A 13,202-nucleotide genomic window follows, 5' to 3' on the forward strand; every position below is an offset into this window, starting at 1 on the left:
TAAAGTGCTAGTTTTGGAATTTTATGTTGAGCTGTATCAGCAACTTTTGAATCAAAGCAAAGTTACAAACCGAAACACCTAGACTTACGGTACCCAATGTTACTGCCAATTTTCTTAAGTTAAGCCCTCTGCGTTCATTTGTGACTCGTTTGTTAATATTTGGATTTTTTCTCTTTTGCCGACCACTGTACTAAAAAAGCCACCTGTTTTTGTTTCTCTTTTATATTGTTTGGCCTCTTTCGCATATGCGTTTGGCACCTGTGGTCTGTTTTCGTTAAATCAGTAACTTATTAGTCGACGATACAACGTCAGTTTTCATTGAATTATACAACCATTATGACCTATTCGTTTTTCAATAATTGTCAATCCTTGAGAAAGGGAATTCGTAAATTGTACTGTAAATCGATTTGTTTCATTCGACAAAATTGCTTTTCTCTGGACGGTCGCAAATTAAGAAATCTCAAAGTTACCTGTGTTTAAAAGATTGTCTAAAAACGCACATTAAAAGAACACGTGAAAACCAATTCAAATTCATGTGTCGTGTTGTTGGAAGCAATCTAGACAGAAGAAACTGACCAGGCAGTTCAATAGAGCAAAGGTCAACGACAAACAAAATACGTCACTGTAACGTAGCAATCAAATAGACAAAGCGGACGTTACATTCAGTTTTTAGACATTTCAATCAAGAAAGTCGTCGTTGTTGACAGTGAGCGAAGTTGAATGTCAAGAAAATGGCAACAAATTCTGTAAAGGCGACAGACGTGGCAGATAAATCAAATGCCGAAGAATCAACAAATCCAGAACCCCAAACATCAAAGGTGACAACAAGATCACAATCAAAAATGCTCTACCAAGCAGAAAATGGCAGTCTGCACCCAAGCGACAGCACCAGCAAAGTTTCCAGCAAAAGCCGCTCCTCTACAATGAGCGCTAAAATTAAGAAGGCGGTAATATTAGCTCGATTGGAATCACAAAAAAGGATCTGCGAGTTGGAACAAGAGCAAGCGAAAGCAAGGGCAGAATTTGAAACAATGGTCCTAAAACAAAGTCAGCTACGTGAAGAACAAGAAAGAAAATTCCTGCAACAAGTCCAGGAAGCTAAACTAAAGGCAGAGCTCCAAGAGACAATTGCCCAACTTTCGGAAGAATCGGAAGAAGATGCTGGTGAGCGCTATAAAATGTCTAAAGACAATGTTGATATAAACGGACAATTTCAATCGAATTTAGCAACTAATGTAAACAATAATTCTGTGTATCCTATGTTATCCCAATTAACGTTGAGTGGCGTAGAAGCCAGGTCTAACATTCACGAATCTATTGTCGTTTCAAACAAAATTAATCCTTCACAAACAGTAACAAATAAATCGTTTGTGAGACATGAGCCGAGTACGTCGTATGCCCAGACCCCTGTACTAAATCAAATAAACAATAATCAATCAGTAAACTCGAAACAAATTCCAAATATTACTATCAACCCGTCCCCACTGTTGTCTGTAGAACCCCCAATCTTTGATGGAAATTCTGCTGAATACTGTGGTTTTATAGACGCATTTGATACGTTAATTGATTGTAATTTCACAGAGCCTAAACGTAAACTTTTTTATCTGTTGCAATACACCAAAGGCTCTGCGCACACTTTGGTAAAAGGGTGTCAATACATGCTTCCCCACGAAGGTTACACAAAAGCAAGAGCTTTGCTACAACAAACCTTCGGTCAAAAATTTCAAATAGCTCGCGCATGTGTTGATTCCGTCATAAACGGCCCATCTCTTCAAAATTCTAACAAGGATTCTCTAATCAAGTTCTCTTCGGAACTAACTTCCTGCATATGTACTTTGTCTGGCATGAATTACTTACAGAAAATGGACAACATGGATACCATAACAAAAATAATAAGACGCTTGCCAAGTGGCTGGTATTCTGGCTGGTTACGCGAAGTTGACGTAATTTTGCATGAAAGAAATCAAGAAATAAGCCTTTCAGATCTCTCACGGTACGTCTCGCGCAAAACGAGAGAAACGACCAATTTGGCATGCGATATTCTAAAATCTACTAAAAAACAATTCGATGATTCCAACTCCAAACGTAGGAGCAGCGTAACCTTTGCAACGCAAATAAAATCGTCGAACCATGAAAGGACATGCCATCTGTGCAGAGATAAACATTTTCTCAATCAATGCAAACAATTTCGAATGATGAATATTGACCAAAGGCTTAAATTTGTAATCGACAACAAACTCTGCAAGTGCTGTTTAAATGCTGGTCACTGGGCATATCAATGTAAAAGGAAGGACCCTTGCATAAAACTAGGATGCACTGAACGCCACACTACTCTCTTGCATCCCCCAGATGCAACACAAATCACCACAAATATTACACCTAAAGACACAACTCAAAAAATTAATATCAATCAACCTACACAAGCAATACGCAATGGGTTTGTCAACACACGAACAAATTCTCGCAGTCTGCTTCCCATAATCCCAGTAAAGGTTCGCCTGCAAGGAAGTAATCAAACTATCACTACACAAGCGTTTTTGGACAGTGGAAGTACAACATCTTTCATAACAAATGATTTGATAGAAAAGTTGCAAATTGCCGACTGTCAAGAAACTAATATTTGTACCATCACGCTAAACAACACTGGCAAACGTAACAAGGTAAAGGTGGTCACAAATGTCGAAATGTCAGATTTTGACGAAAACAAATACATTTCTCTAAGCTCTCTTTACTCCACTTTTCAAATTCCTGTTTCAAATACAGATATTCCTACCCTAGAAGACACTAAACACTTTCCAGAATTTGCAAACATCTCGATTCCCGATGTTGACGCAGAGGTAGGACTTCTTATCGGCAATGACAATCCGTACGTTCTCCAACCACAAGAAGTAATACAAGCAAAAGGTGGCTATTATGCCATCAAAACGGCCGTTGGCTGGCTAGTGAATTGTCCTAACAGCAAACAGGATCAAAGTAAAACTAAAAATTTCTTTACCAAAACTTCTACCCATCCAATGTGCGACATGTGCTTTGACGCTGTTGACTCAATTGTTAACTGTAAACCCGAATTATCTGTTCAACAAGCTCAATTCATGAAATCTGTTAACTCTAGTATCAAACTTTTGGAAGACTCGCACTACCAAACTCGACTTGCACCAATGAAGGCAATGACGATTCCTCGATTGGAGTTATCAGCTGCTACAATCTCAATTAGCTCTGAAAAAATACTACAAAGAGAGTTAAAGGTACCTTATCTTAATAAAGAGTCAATTTTTTGGACCGACAGCACAACTGTCTTGCGCTATCTCAACAACTCAAACAAAGCGTTTCATACCTTCGTCTCAAATCGAGTTCAACAGATTAAAGATGCTTCAACAATTTCCCAATGGAGATACGTTCCCACTAAATGTAATCCTGCTGATCATGCTTCAAGGGGTCTCTCAATTCCAAACTTTCTTCAATGCAATCAATGGAAAAACGGCCCTGAATTTCTATGGAAACCACAATCTCAATGGCCTAAGCAACCAAAATTTCTCGAAGTCGTGGACAATGACCCAGAAATTAAACAACCAAAGCAAACGTGTTTTGCAACCCAAAGCGAATCCCACTTTCTGGAAGATCTTTTGGGTAAGTATTCTTCTTGGTACAAGCTGAAAAGAATCGTTGCTTGGCTTTTCCGTTGTAAGCATAAATTTCTGACTTTAAGACTCACTAACCTTGCAAATAGACAAAATGCTCCAGCACATAATCTTTGCTTGTCTATAGATGAGCTCACAAAGGCGCAAAACTTTATTTTTACCTTTGTTCAGTCAAAACACTTTGCCAACGAAATCAGCCAACTGAAAGCACAAAAGCCATTAAACAACTGCAGTAGCTTAATAAAATTCGACCCTTTCTTAGAAAACAATTTACTAAGAATTGGTGGCCGCATCAAAGCTGCACCTCTCAAACACGATGCAAAACATCAAATTATCCTTCCAAATCGCTCCCAAATAGTTCCTCTCATCATTCAAGAAACGCACGACACATTTGGTCACAGTGGCAGGGAACACGTCCTGTCTGCCCTGCGCGAAAATCTATGGATTATAAAAGCCAATTCAGCAGTCCGCAAGGTTTTATCCAAATGTGTTGATTGCCGCAAAAGAAGCGGAAAACTCAGCACACAAAAAATGGCTGATCTTCCTAAAAACAGATTGACACCAGACAAACCTCCATTCACCTATGTTGGTGTAGACTATTTTGGCCCATTTATTATTAAAAAGGGTAGAACAGAACATAAAAGATACGGTGTCATTTTTACTTGCCTTGTAATAAGAGCCGTACACATTGAAATCGCAAACTCTCTTGACACTTCATCTTTTATACTCGCTCTACGACGATTCATCGCAAGAAGAGGGCAAGTAGAAGAAATTAGATCTGACAATGGTTCAAACTTTGTTGGTGGTGAACGAGAAATGAGAGAAGCCATCAAATCATGGAACAACAGTCAAATCGAAGATGCTTTAACACAGAAAAGCATCAAGTGGATCTTTAACTCTCCAAGTGCATCCCATCATGGAGGTGTGTGGGAAAGACAAATCAGATCCATTAGGAAAATCTTATCAGCTATCTGTAAAGGCCAAACTTTAACAGATGAAACGCTGACTACCTTCATGTGTGAAGTAGAAAACATTATTAACAGTCGTCCACTTACAAAATCGTCAGACGATCCTAATGACATGGAGGCTCTCACACCGAACCATTTGCTTCTTCTAAAACAGCAAATAAACCTTCCTCCAGGCTCATTCACAAACAAAAAAGAGCTTTACTCTCGAAAACGCTGGAGACAAGTCCAATACATGGCCGACGTCTTTTGGACACGGTGGGTAAAAGAGTACTTACCTTTGCTCCAGCAAAAACAAAGGTGGACCAAAAAATCTCCTAATCTGACTGTGGGGGACATAGTTTTAATCGCAGATAACACACCCCGAAACAATTGGCTCATGGGTCGCGTAATTCAAACGTTTCCCGACAAAAATGGCATTGTCCGTAGCGTTAGCGTTCAAACTAAACAGTCCTTGATTGTCAGACCAATTCAAAAGTTATGCTTGATCGTTCCTGCAAAACCAATGTAAATTTGTGCTGATTTTGTTTTCTCATGTTGTTTATACCTGTGTATTTGAACAAATGTACGAGGCCTTAAAGGGGAGGGAATGTTACTGCCAATTTTCTTAAGTTAAGCCCTCTGCGTTCATTTGTGACTCGTTTGTTAATATTTGGATTTTTTCTCTTTTGCCGACCACTGTACTAAAAAAGCCACCTGTTTTTGTTTCTCTTTTATATTGTTTGGCCTCTTTCGCATATGCGTTTGGCACCTGTGGTCTGTTTTCGTTAAATCAGTAACTTATTAGTCGACGATACAACGTCAGTTTTCATTGAATTATACAACCATTATGACCTATTCGTTTTTCAATAATTGTCAATCCTTGAGAAAGGGAATTCGTAAATTGTACTGTAAATCGATTTGTTTCATTCGACAAAATTGCTTTTCTCTGGACGGTCGCAAATTAAGAAATCTCAAAGTTACCTGTGTTTAAAAGATTGTCTAAAAACGCACATTAAAAGAACACGTGAAAACCAATTCAAATTCATGTGTCGTGTTGTTGGAAGCAATCTAGACAGAAGAAACTGACCAGGCAGTTCAATAGAGCAAAGGTCAACGACAAACAAAATACGTCACTGTAACGTAGCAATCAAATAGACAAAGCGGACGTTACACCCAAATTTGACAACAAAAACTTAAAACCCAGATGTGGTAAAAAAAAACAGATCTAGGTGGAAAAACCTAGCGCTGGCATCCTTGTAGCAAAGAGCAAAAGTGCAAATACAAATTGCAATTTGCAAACAGCAAACTGTGATGTTTAGCTTTTTCGGCTTTAGCAAAGTTGCCAGATGTTTCAAAATTTCAGTTTTGTTCATTTTTATTCCTGACTATCAAAAAGAAAAACAATACAGTCAACCCCGCTTAATCAAACCACGTTTAATAGGACCACCCGCTTATTCGAACCATTTTGCACTGGTCCCGAATCCAAATCCATTTTTCTGTACAATTTTTCCCGCTTAAACGGACCACCACCCCGCTTAAACGGGCCACCCTCCGCCCTAAAATAGGCCTTTATGGTTAACGTTTTTTACTTTTTGTACATTTTTCTGCGAGGTGACACGTCAAGAGTTGTTGATGGGCAACGTGCTACGTTCTCGCTAAGCCATTTTAAAGTGAAGTAGGCTACAGATAAACAAACGCTTGTTGTTACGTCATAAGGTCAATTGTCATCTAATCAGAATTGCAGTAATTGTGATGCAGCACCGAATACTGCATGATACTGTACAGAAGAATGAATGAATGCTTTTAGTGCTTGAATAAAAATGGCAGCAATAACTTACTACTGTACAGTAGGCCTACTGTATTTTGTTTTGATTGTTGATGGTGTTTTGGTTGTGTTTATAGCCGCAATTGTAAAATGCTTAAACTATTTTCAAAAACAATGAAAAAATAACGAAATTTGTTCTCCCCGTTTAATGGAACCACCCGCTTAATCGGACCAATTTGGCTTGGTCCCGATGTGGTCCGATTAAGCGGGGTTGACTGTATATACCAAACATAGTAGAGGTCTAGAAAAGGGTAGAAGCGACAAAACGCGGACTTTATAACGTGCTTGATACCAAAATAGGACAACCAGGTTTAAATTTGATCAATTGCTATTGAACAGTAGTCCAATAGTACCATAACCTAATCGTTGCAAGTGATGAAACAAACCCAAAATATGACAAACTTGGGCAAAATGTAGTCAAATCAGAGCCACGTGGCTGTGGTCAAATTAAAAAAAATTATAAACATAAAACAAAACCAAATGAAAAAAAACTGGGCTGATAAAATTTTTCCATGACTGCAAAACAACCTAGGCCAAATTCTGCAGGAAACCGCACAAACTAGTATTTCGAAAATTCAATTCAATTTTATTTTTCTTTGTCAGAATGCAAAAGAAATGATATTGTGAAAAAGAAATACAGTACCTAACAAAAGGAAAAGGTGGCAAAACCATAATGCAGTGGTTCCCAACCTTTTTGTTGTCACGGACCCCTTTAGACAAATTATTAATTCTGCGGACCCCTACCTAAATTTTGCCTGAAACTCAATTAACATACTATTGACTATTGTAATAATAATGTTACTCAACTACTGTACTGTGTCATATTGCATTGCCGCTATGACTCCTGCGGCAAATATAAGGTTAAACAGTTGCTCAAATAAGAAAATGAATGAATATTGTTCAAGACATGTCAACAGTAGGCTATTTGAATATTAAGGAGATCTAAAGTGTCATGCAGTGGCCGAGTGGTTAGCGCGTTGGGCTCGCAGTCGAGGGCCTGCATGTTCGACTCCAGCCTCCCGCACTTGCTGTTGTTTCTATGGGCAAGAAACTTAACGATAATTGCCTCTACCCGGTGATCGATTTCGAGTAATAGGTAGTATCAAATTTAAGTCATAAGTAAAATAGACAACCGGAAACAGACATTGCCATCGGCTGCAGCGTGGGTCAGGTGCATAGGCGTCATTTCAGGGGTGTGAAGGGTGCTTGAGCACCCCAAAATGAAAATCTGAGGTAACAACATAAATGCGAGAGCACCCCTGGGCCCTGGTTTGCATACAATATACACTGATTCAAATGGAAATTTGCATTGCTAAATAACGTTTTTTTTTCTTTCTTGAAAGTTGTTTCACCAAAGCGCAATATTTTCAGTGTTTTACATTTGTGGGTGGCACGCAGCGCCACACATATCAAAGGCAGACATGATTGTATTATTGCGTAACAATTAAGCGCAAACACGCGCACTGCGTCAAGAAGTGCCGTTCGAGAGAAAACAATTTGTCTGGCTCGAAGAAAATTGCTGTTTTCTACTCAAACGTCTACAAAAACATTCTGCAAACAGCGTCAGATGGAATCGTTAACCGTTTCCCTTCTTCGTCATACCGAATGGCAGACTTGCTACGAGAGCTGCTAGAGAATCCCACAATGAAAGAAGCCGATGTTACGAAAGTAAGCAAATTTTATGATGGTGACTGGGAACGCAAGGATTTGCTGCGTGAACGCAAACAGTGGTTCGCTTGTTGCAAACGTGACGGTGATGTTGTGACAGTGAATACGCTACGTCAGAAATTCATTGCACAGCCGTCAATGGTCGATATAATGCCAAATATATATGCAGCTTTGGTAATTTACATTGTTATGCCGACTTCTTCCTGTGAAGCCGAACGTTCCTTTTCGTTATTACGACGCTTGAAGACCTACCTTCGCAGCACTCAAACGCAACAACGACTGAACAATTTGGCCGTTATAGGTAGTCATCGCGAATTGGCGGAAAAATTAAACATGGAAGAACTTTTCACGGAGTTTGTTTCCAAGACAACGACCCGCAGAAACAAATTTGGATGTGATTAATTTATAGCAAGCCGCATTATAAGGCAGACGTGAACAAATTAAAGTCGAATATATTTCAATATTCAATGTAAGATCACTTTCGCCTCGCATGTAATACTTGTTTTCATTTCTATCTGATCGTTTGACATACCGCTGCAGTCTATTTGATTACACATACAAAATTATCTTCTTTTATGTTGATTCGACGTTTCATGACGTAGGCTAAACATGGTTGAATTTACTATTAGATTGAGTCATTTGTTTTACCATTTTCCATCGGTCAGGTTTTCCATTGATTAGCTTATATTGACAATTTTCATAAGATAACTTAGAGCACCCCTAATTTCGTCAAATTTTTAAAAAAAATTACGCCAATGGTCAGGTGTAGCCTACATCGGAAGGCGTACACCGATGCATAGCGCTCAAGTCCGCTTTCCCACAACACAATGCAGGATAAAGATATAAAAAACAAACAAACTTTTTCAAAGTAAGCAAATTTAATGAGTTGCCTTTAAATTGTTTAATTGTTGCCTTCCTTCAAATTTAATTGTTGCTTTTCCTGAACTAAACGACTGAACTGTGGTTGAGTTTTTGACAATGCAACACGCATGTCATCTTCAACTTCCAGGCGAGTTCGATGTTTAGTTTTTATTGTAACAAGAGCTGAGAATTCTGCCTCGCAAAGGTAAGATGTATTGTGGTAGATGTAGTTTAAGGTCAATGTACACACTGTAGGCAGCAGCAGTGGCGTAGCCAAGGGGGGGTTTTGGGGGTTACAACCCCACTTTGGCACGCGTGTGACGTCACGATATTGAGAATGATGCTTTCAGTCTAAAAAAAATTGCTTACTTTTAAACAAAATTGCATTAAAAGAGTAAGTTTTGACAATATCAAACATCTCAGCCAGGAATTAACAACAAGAAAACATAGAGACTTAGCTTTATTTCCGAAAAATGCCCAAGAAAACATGATCTTATCCTTTTGCTATGCCACCGACACCACCATTTTACAGGAATATTCGTAACCACATTTTTGTTGAAAATGCTCTCAGAATGCACCAAATTCAAAGTAATTCTTCAAAATTTTTTGGCCCCCCTTGAGAAAATCTTGCGTACGCCACTGCTTACCCGTACAGTTTATTCTTGCGGGCTTGAGCTTGACACATTTGCATTTAAAGAGAGAAATGAAAGTAAAAAAATCGCTTTTCGTTTTCATCAAGGTAATCACGAAACCCCAAATGCTTTCTTACAAACCCCTAAGGGGTCCGCAAACCCCAGGTTGGGAACCACTGCCATAGCCCATAATGGTTTAAGACGTGCATGAAAGGATCTAATATTGCGGTATATGCATCGATAAATATCCTCGTTCCTGAAACAACAGGAGCGCCAATTCTTAAAGCAATGAGAACACGACTGAACCCAACAACATCACAAAAACAAACTAATACAGACACACATATTGTAATTACGTAACGGACTATCAAAACAAGGAGTATTTACAGATTTTATGCAGAAATAAAGTGTTTGCAGCAAAGTAGCCTATAGATTGCAGAACAAATACACAATGCTGCCAAGTTAACACCCACTGCCAAGCACACACCCCAAAATAATTTAAAACATAATCCCTAAAAATGATAGTTTTGGGAATCCAAGTTGCCAAAGAGTAATCACTGAATTTCAATCATTGTTTTGTTACGAACATCTTTCGAACACCAAACGAAGGATATCAGATTGAATTTAGAACTAAAACGATTGCACTTCAAAAATTTCGTTTTCTATTGAAAATAATCTAAAATGAATTGATTTTCTTTATTGGTCTGTGTTTTCTTTAATCAGACTTAATTTTTGTTTCCTGTTGAAATTTGATTTATATTGATTGTTCCGTTGTGCACAAAATAACTTGGCAGCATTGCATCAGACCAAACATTAGTGCTGCTGAATTTTTTTTTTAATTTTAGCTAAATCGTTATAAAAATTAGTCAAAAATTTGCGTACTAAAATCGCATAGGTGCAATTTGACACAAAATGTCTATAAATTTATTTTTTAAGAGATTGGCCTTGTATTTTTGAAGCTGCTTTTGGATTTATTGGGAGTATCTTTATCTTCAGACAGAGAAAGCTTCTTAGAGAGCTTGTAAGCGAGCTTGACTTGACTTGTAAAAACATGTACCAAATCCTGACAGTTTCGCTTGCTTGTAGAAGCTTTGAACCACTGATGCAGACCCGATCACCGAGATCGACAAAGTAAAGTTTCTGCTTGTTGTCTGTGAGCTAGGCTATTCCACCCACAAAGTGCCACTTAATGGAAAGCAGGTCCTTGGATGCCTTGCTAAAGCACACACCCCAAGAGTCGAACCAGAGCTGCTTGATCTTTCTTATTAAACAAGCGTTGAATATTCTTATTCTTCAGTGGTAAACAGGAGGTTAAACCAGAATAATATAACATAACCATCAACCCAAAAACGCTCAACTTCGTGCTGAAGCCTAATGTTGTTTTTCGGCGATTGCAAAACAAAACTGGCCTAAATTAAACAGACAATGGAAACTGTTTGAAATAGGTTTAGGCTAGCCAACATTGTTGTCAACTTTTCAAATCTCGGTCTGCTGTTGTTTTGTCAAGCTGAGAGAGTTATCACTTGAACATCAACTTTACTCAAGTCCGCTTTCCCGCAATGCAGGATAAAGATAATAAAACAAAAAATTTACCGTACTCAAGAAATAACAAGTCGCTAAGCTGACCGGCAAACATGTCTGCGTTTTCAATTTTTCTGAAGTTTGCAGCCTCAGATCTTTGTAATTTTGTGTTGCATGTTTGGTTTAGCCTAAAGATTGTTTATAAAGATTATTCGAAACAAAAAAGAACTTTGTGTCCATACAAACCCATTTAACATATACAAAGACCAGTGACGTTCGGTGGCTTAAACCGTTGGGAAAGCAACTTGGAAATATGCTGCAGCAAGGTAGTAGGCACGAAGGGCGTACCTGTAACCGTCGGGTGAAGCCCGAAGGCGTGTTGCCGATGGCAACATTTCCAGCGGGGGGTCTGGGAGGCCTCCCCCAGAAAATTCTGAAAACCACTTCCAATTTGGTGCGCTCTGAGAGCATTTTCAAAACAAATCAAAAATAAAAATCTGTCAAACTGTGCTTCGCCTATGTCGTGATCATACATCCATTTAATGTTTAGAAGTCATGAACAATCTCAATTTTAACGTTGGAGGACCAAAATCCTGTGTTAGACATGGAACAATAGTTGTCTAAACATTTAAATCGTCATGAATGTTCATTCTCAGATATTCAATTAGGCCTACCTACACTACAAAAACTAACACTTAGGCCTAAACATTACAACCGCAAGCAATTTGTACAAAAAGCTGGATAAGTTTGCCTCCTGCGTATAGAAGCTTAACGAACTAAATATTGCACCCGCACCTGAACGTTCATTGGCGAAGTAACGTTAGCCTAGCCTATATCAACGCTGTAAAAAGGGCAAAGGCATGACTATGAAAGCTAGTAGGCTAAAGTACATGGCGAGGAGACTGTGAGACATCAAAAAACAGCAACAATATTTTCGGCATTATGGTGCTGTGCTGTGTACCGTGACGAGAGACCATTCTGACGAGTTAGTCTAGCCGCTCTAGCGAATGTAGGCATTGACGTCACTGGGAAAGCAACTTTAACCATAACACATCTGATTGGCTAAGCAGCTGGTGACGTTTTGCAAAACGGGTGAGGATTGGATAAAACGAAGGCGTTTTTTGACATTTTTGAACCTGGGGAAAGCACTTTGATAGTTGCTTCCCTGGAGCCTCACTAGTTGTTTCTGACAGGAGCGTTTGCGTTAATTGGCATTTATAGGCAAGACATGCGGTTTGGTGAGGACTTAGACTACTCACAAGCGTTACGAGTAATTCTAGTCACGAATACAGTAATTTTCATGTTAAAATAGACGTGATAAAAATAATAAGAAGTTAAACCTAGAAATCAGTCATTATATTTTGCATAGTTTTCGCTCAGGTAAGCACTGCTTTCCTTGCTTTCCTTCACCGATCGTCACTGACAAAGACTATCTGTGGCTCAAAACCCTTCAAGGTTTTTCCACCTTTTTCAGTTCATTGACCTGCTGGTATATCGACTATTGGAGCTATAGCGTTTTTGTCCCAGACGCGTTGATGACGAAAAATAAAATGATAGGCTCAGAATGGTAGCCTTATAGGCAGGGGTGCATTCCTAAAATTTTTTTTGGGGGGGCTCTAACACTTAGCTGTGTTGTTATAGACAAAGTATGTATAAGTAATCGGTGTAGGTTAGCCAACAATGTTTACCTTTTTTAAAAGGAAACACTGTTCAGTATGTTTTTACTTCTGAACATCATGTCGAAAAACAACCCATGCTAAAACATAGCTTGAAGTACAGAAAAAGGTAGAAGCAACAAAACGTGAAAGCGTGGTTGAATTCGATATAAAATTATAAGTTTGAAATTTGGCTTGGTTGCTACACTGCAATCTCCTTTGCTTTTTTTTTTACTGCGTAGGCCAATTTAAGTCATAAGTAGAGTAGACAACCGGAAACAGACATTGCCGTCGGCTGCAGCGTGGGTCAGGTGTACGTCGGAAGGCGTACACCGATGCATAGCGCTCAAGTCCGCTTTCCCGCAATGCAGGATAAAGATAAACAAACAAACTTGAAACTCGATTTGCATGAGCTAATTCCAATCTCTTAACTCAATTGTAAACTTATTTGCATG

General features: G+C 38.8%; 1 protein-coding gene across 1 annotated transcript; it reads left to right on the top strand.

The window, feature by feature from the left end:
• Nucleotides 1–731: 731 nt before the first annotated feature.
• On the top strand, nt 732–5,114 carry LOC145780545 (uncharacterized). Its single transcript, XM_082592172.1, has one exon. The coding sequence runs from the start codon at nt 732–734 to the stop codon at nt 5,112–5,114; it is 4,383 nt and encodes a 1,460-aa protein (XP_082448298.1).
• The last annotated feature ends 8,088 nt before the right edge of the window (nt 5,115–13,202 follow it).

This window comes from Aplidium turbinatum, chromosome 12 (assembly GCF_918807975.1).
Source record: "Aplidium turbinatum chromosome 12, kaAplTurb1.1, whole genome shotgun sequence".
In the NCBI taxonomy this organism is placed as follows: Eukaryota; Metazoa; Chordata; class Ascidiacea; order Aplousobranchia; family Polyclinidae; genus Aplidium; species Aplidium turbinatum.

Bases quoted from the DNA above. Each gene is read 5' to 3' on its own strand.
- LOC145780545 (XM_082592172.1), top strand. From the start codon at position 732: ATGGCAACAAATTCTGTAAAGGCGACAGACGTGGCAGATAAATCAAAT.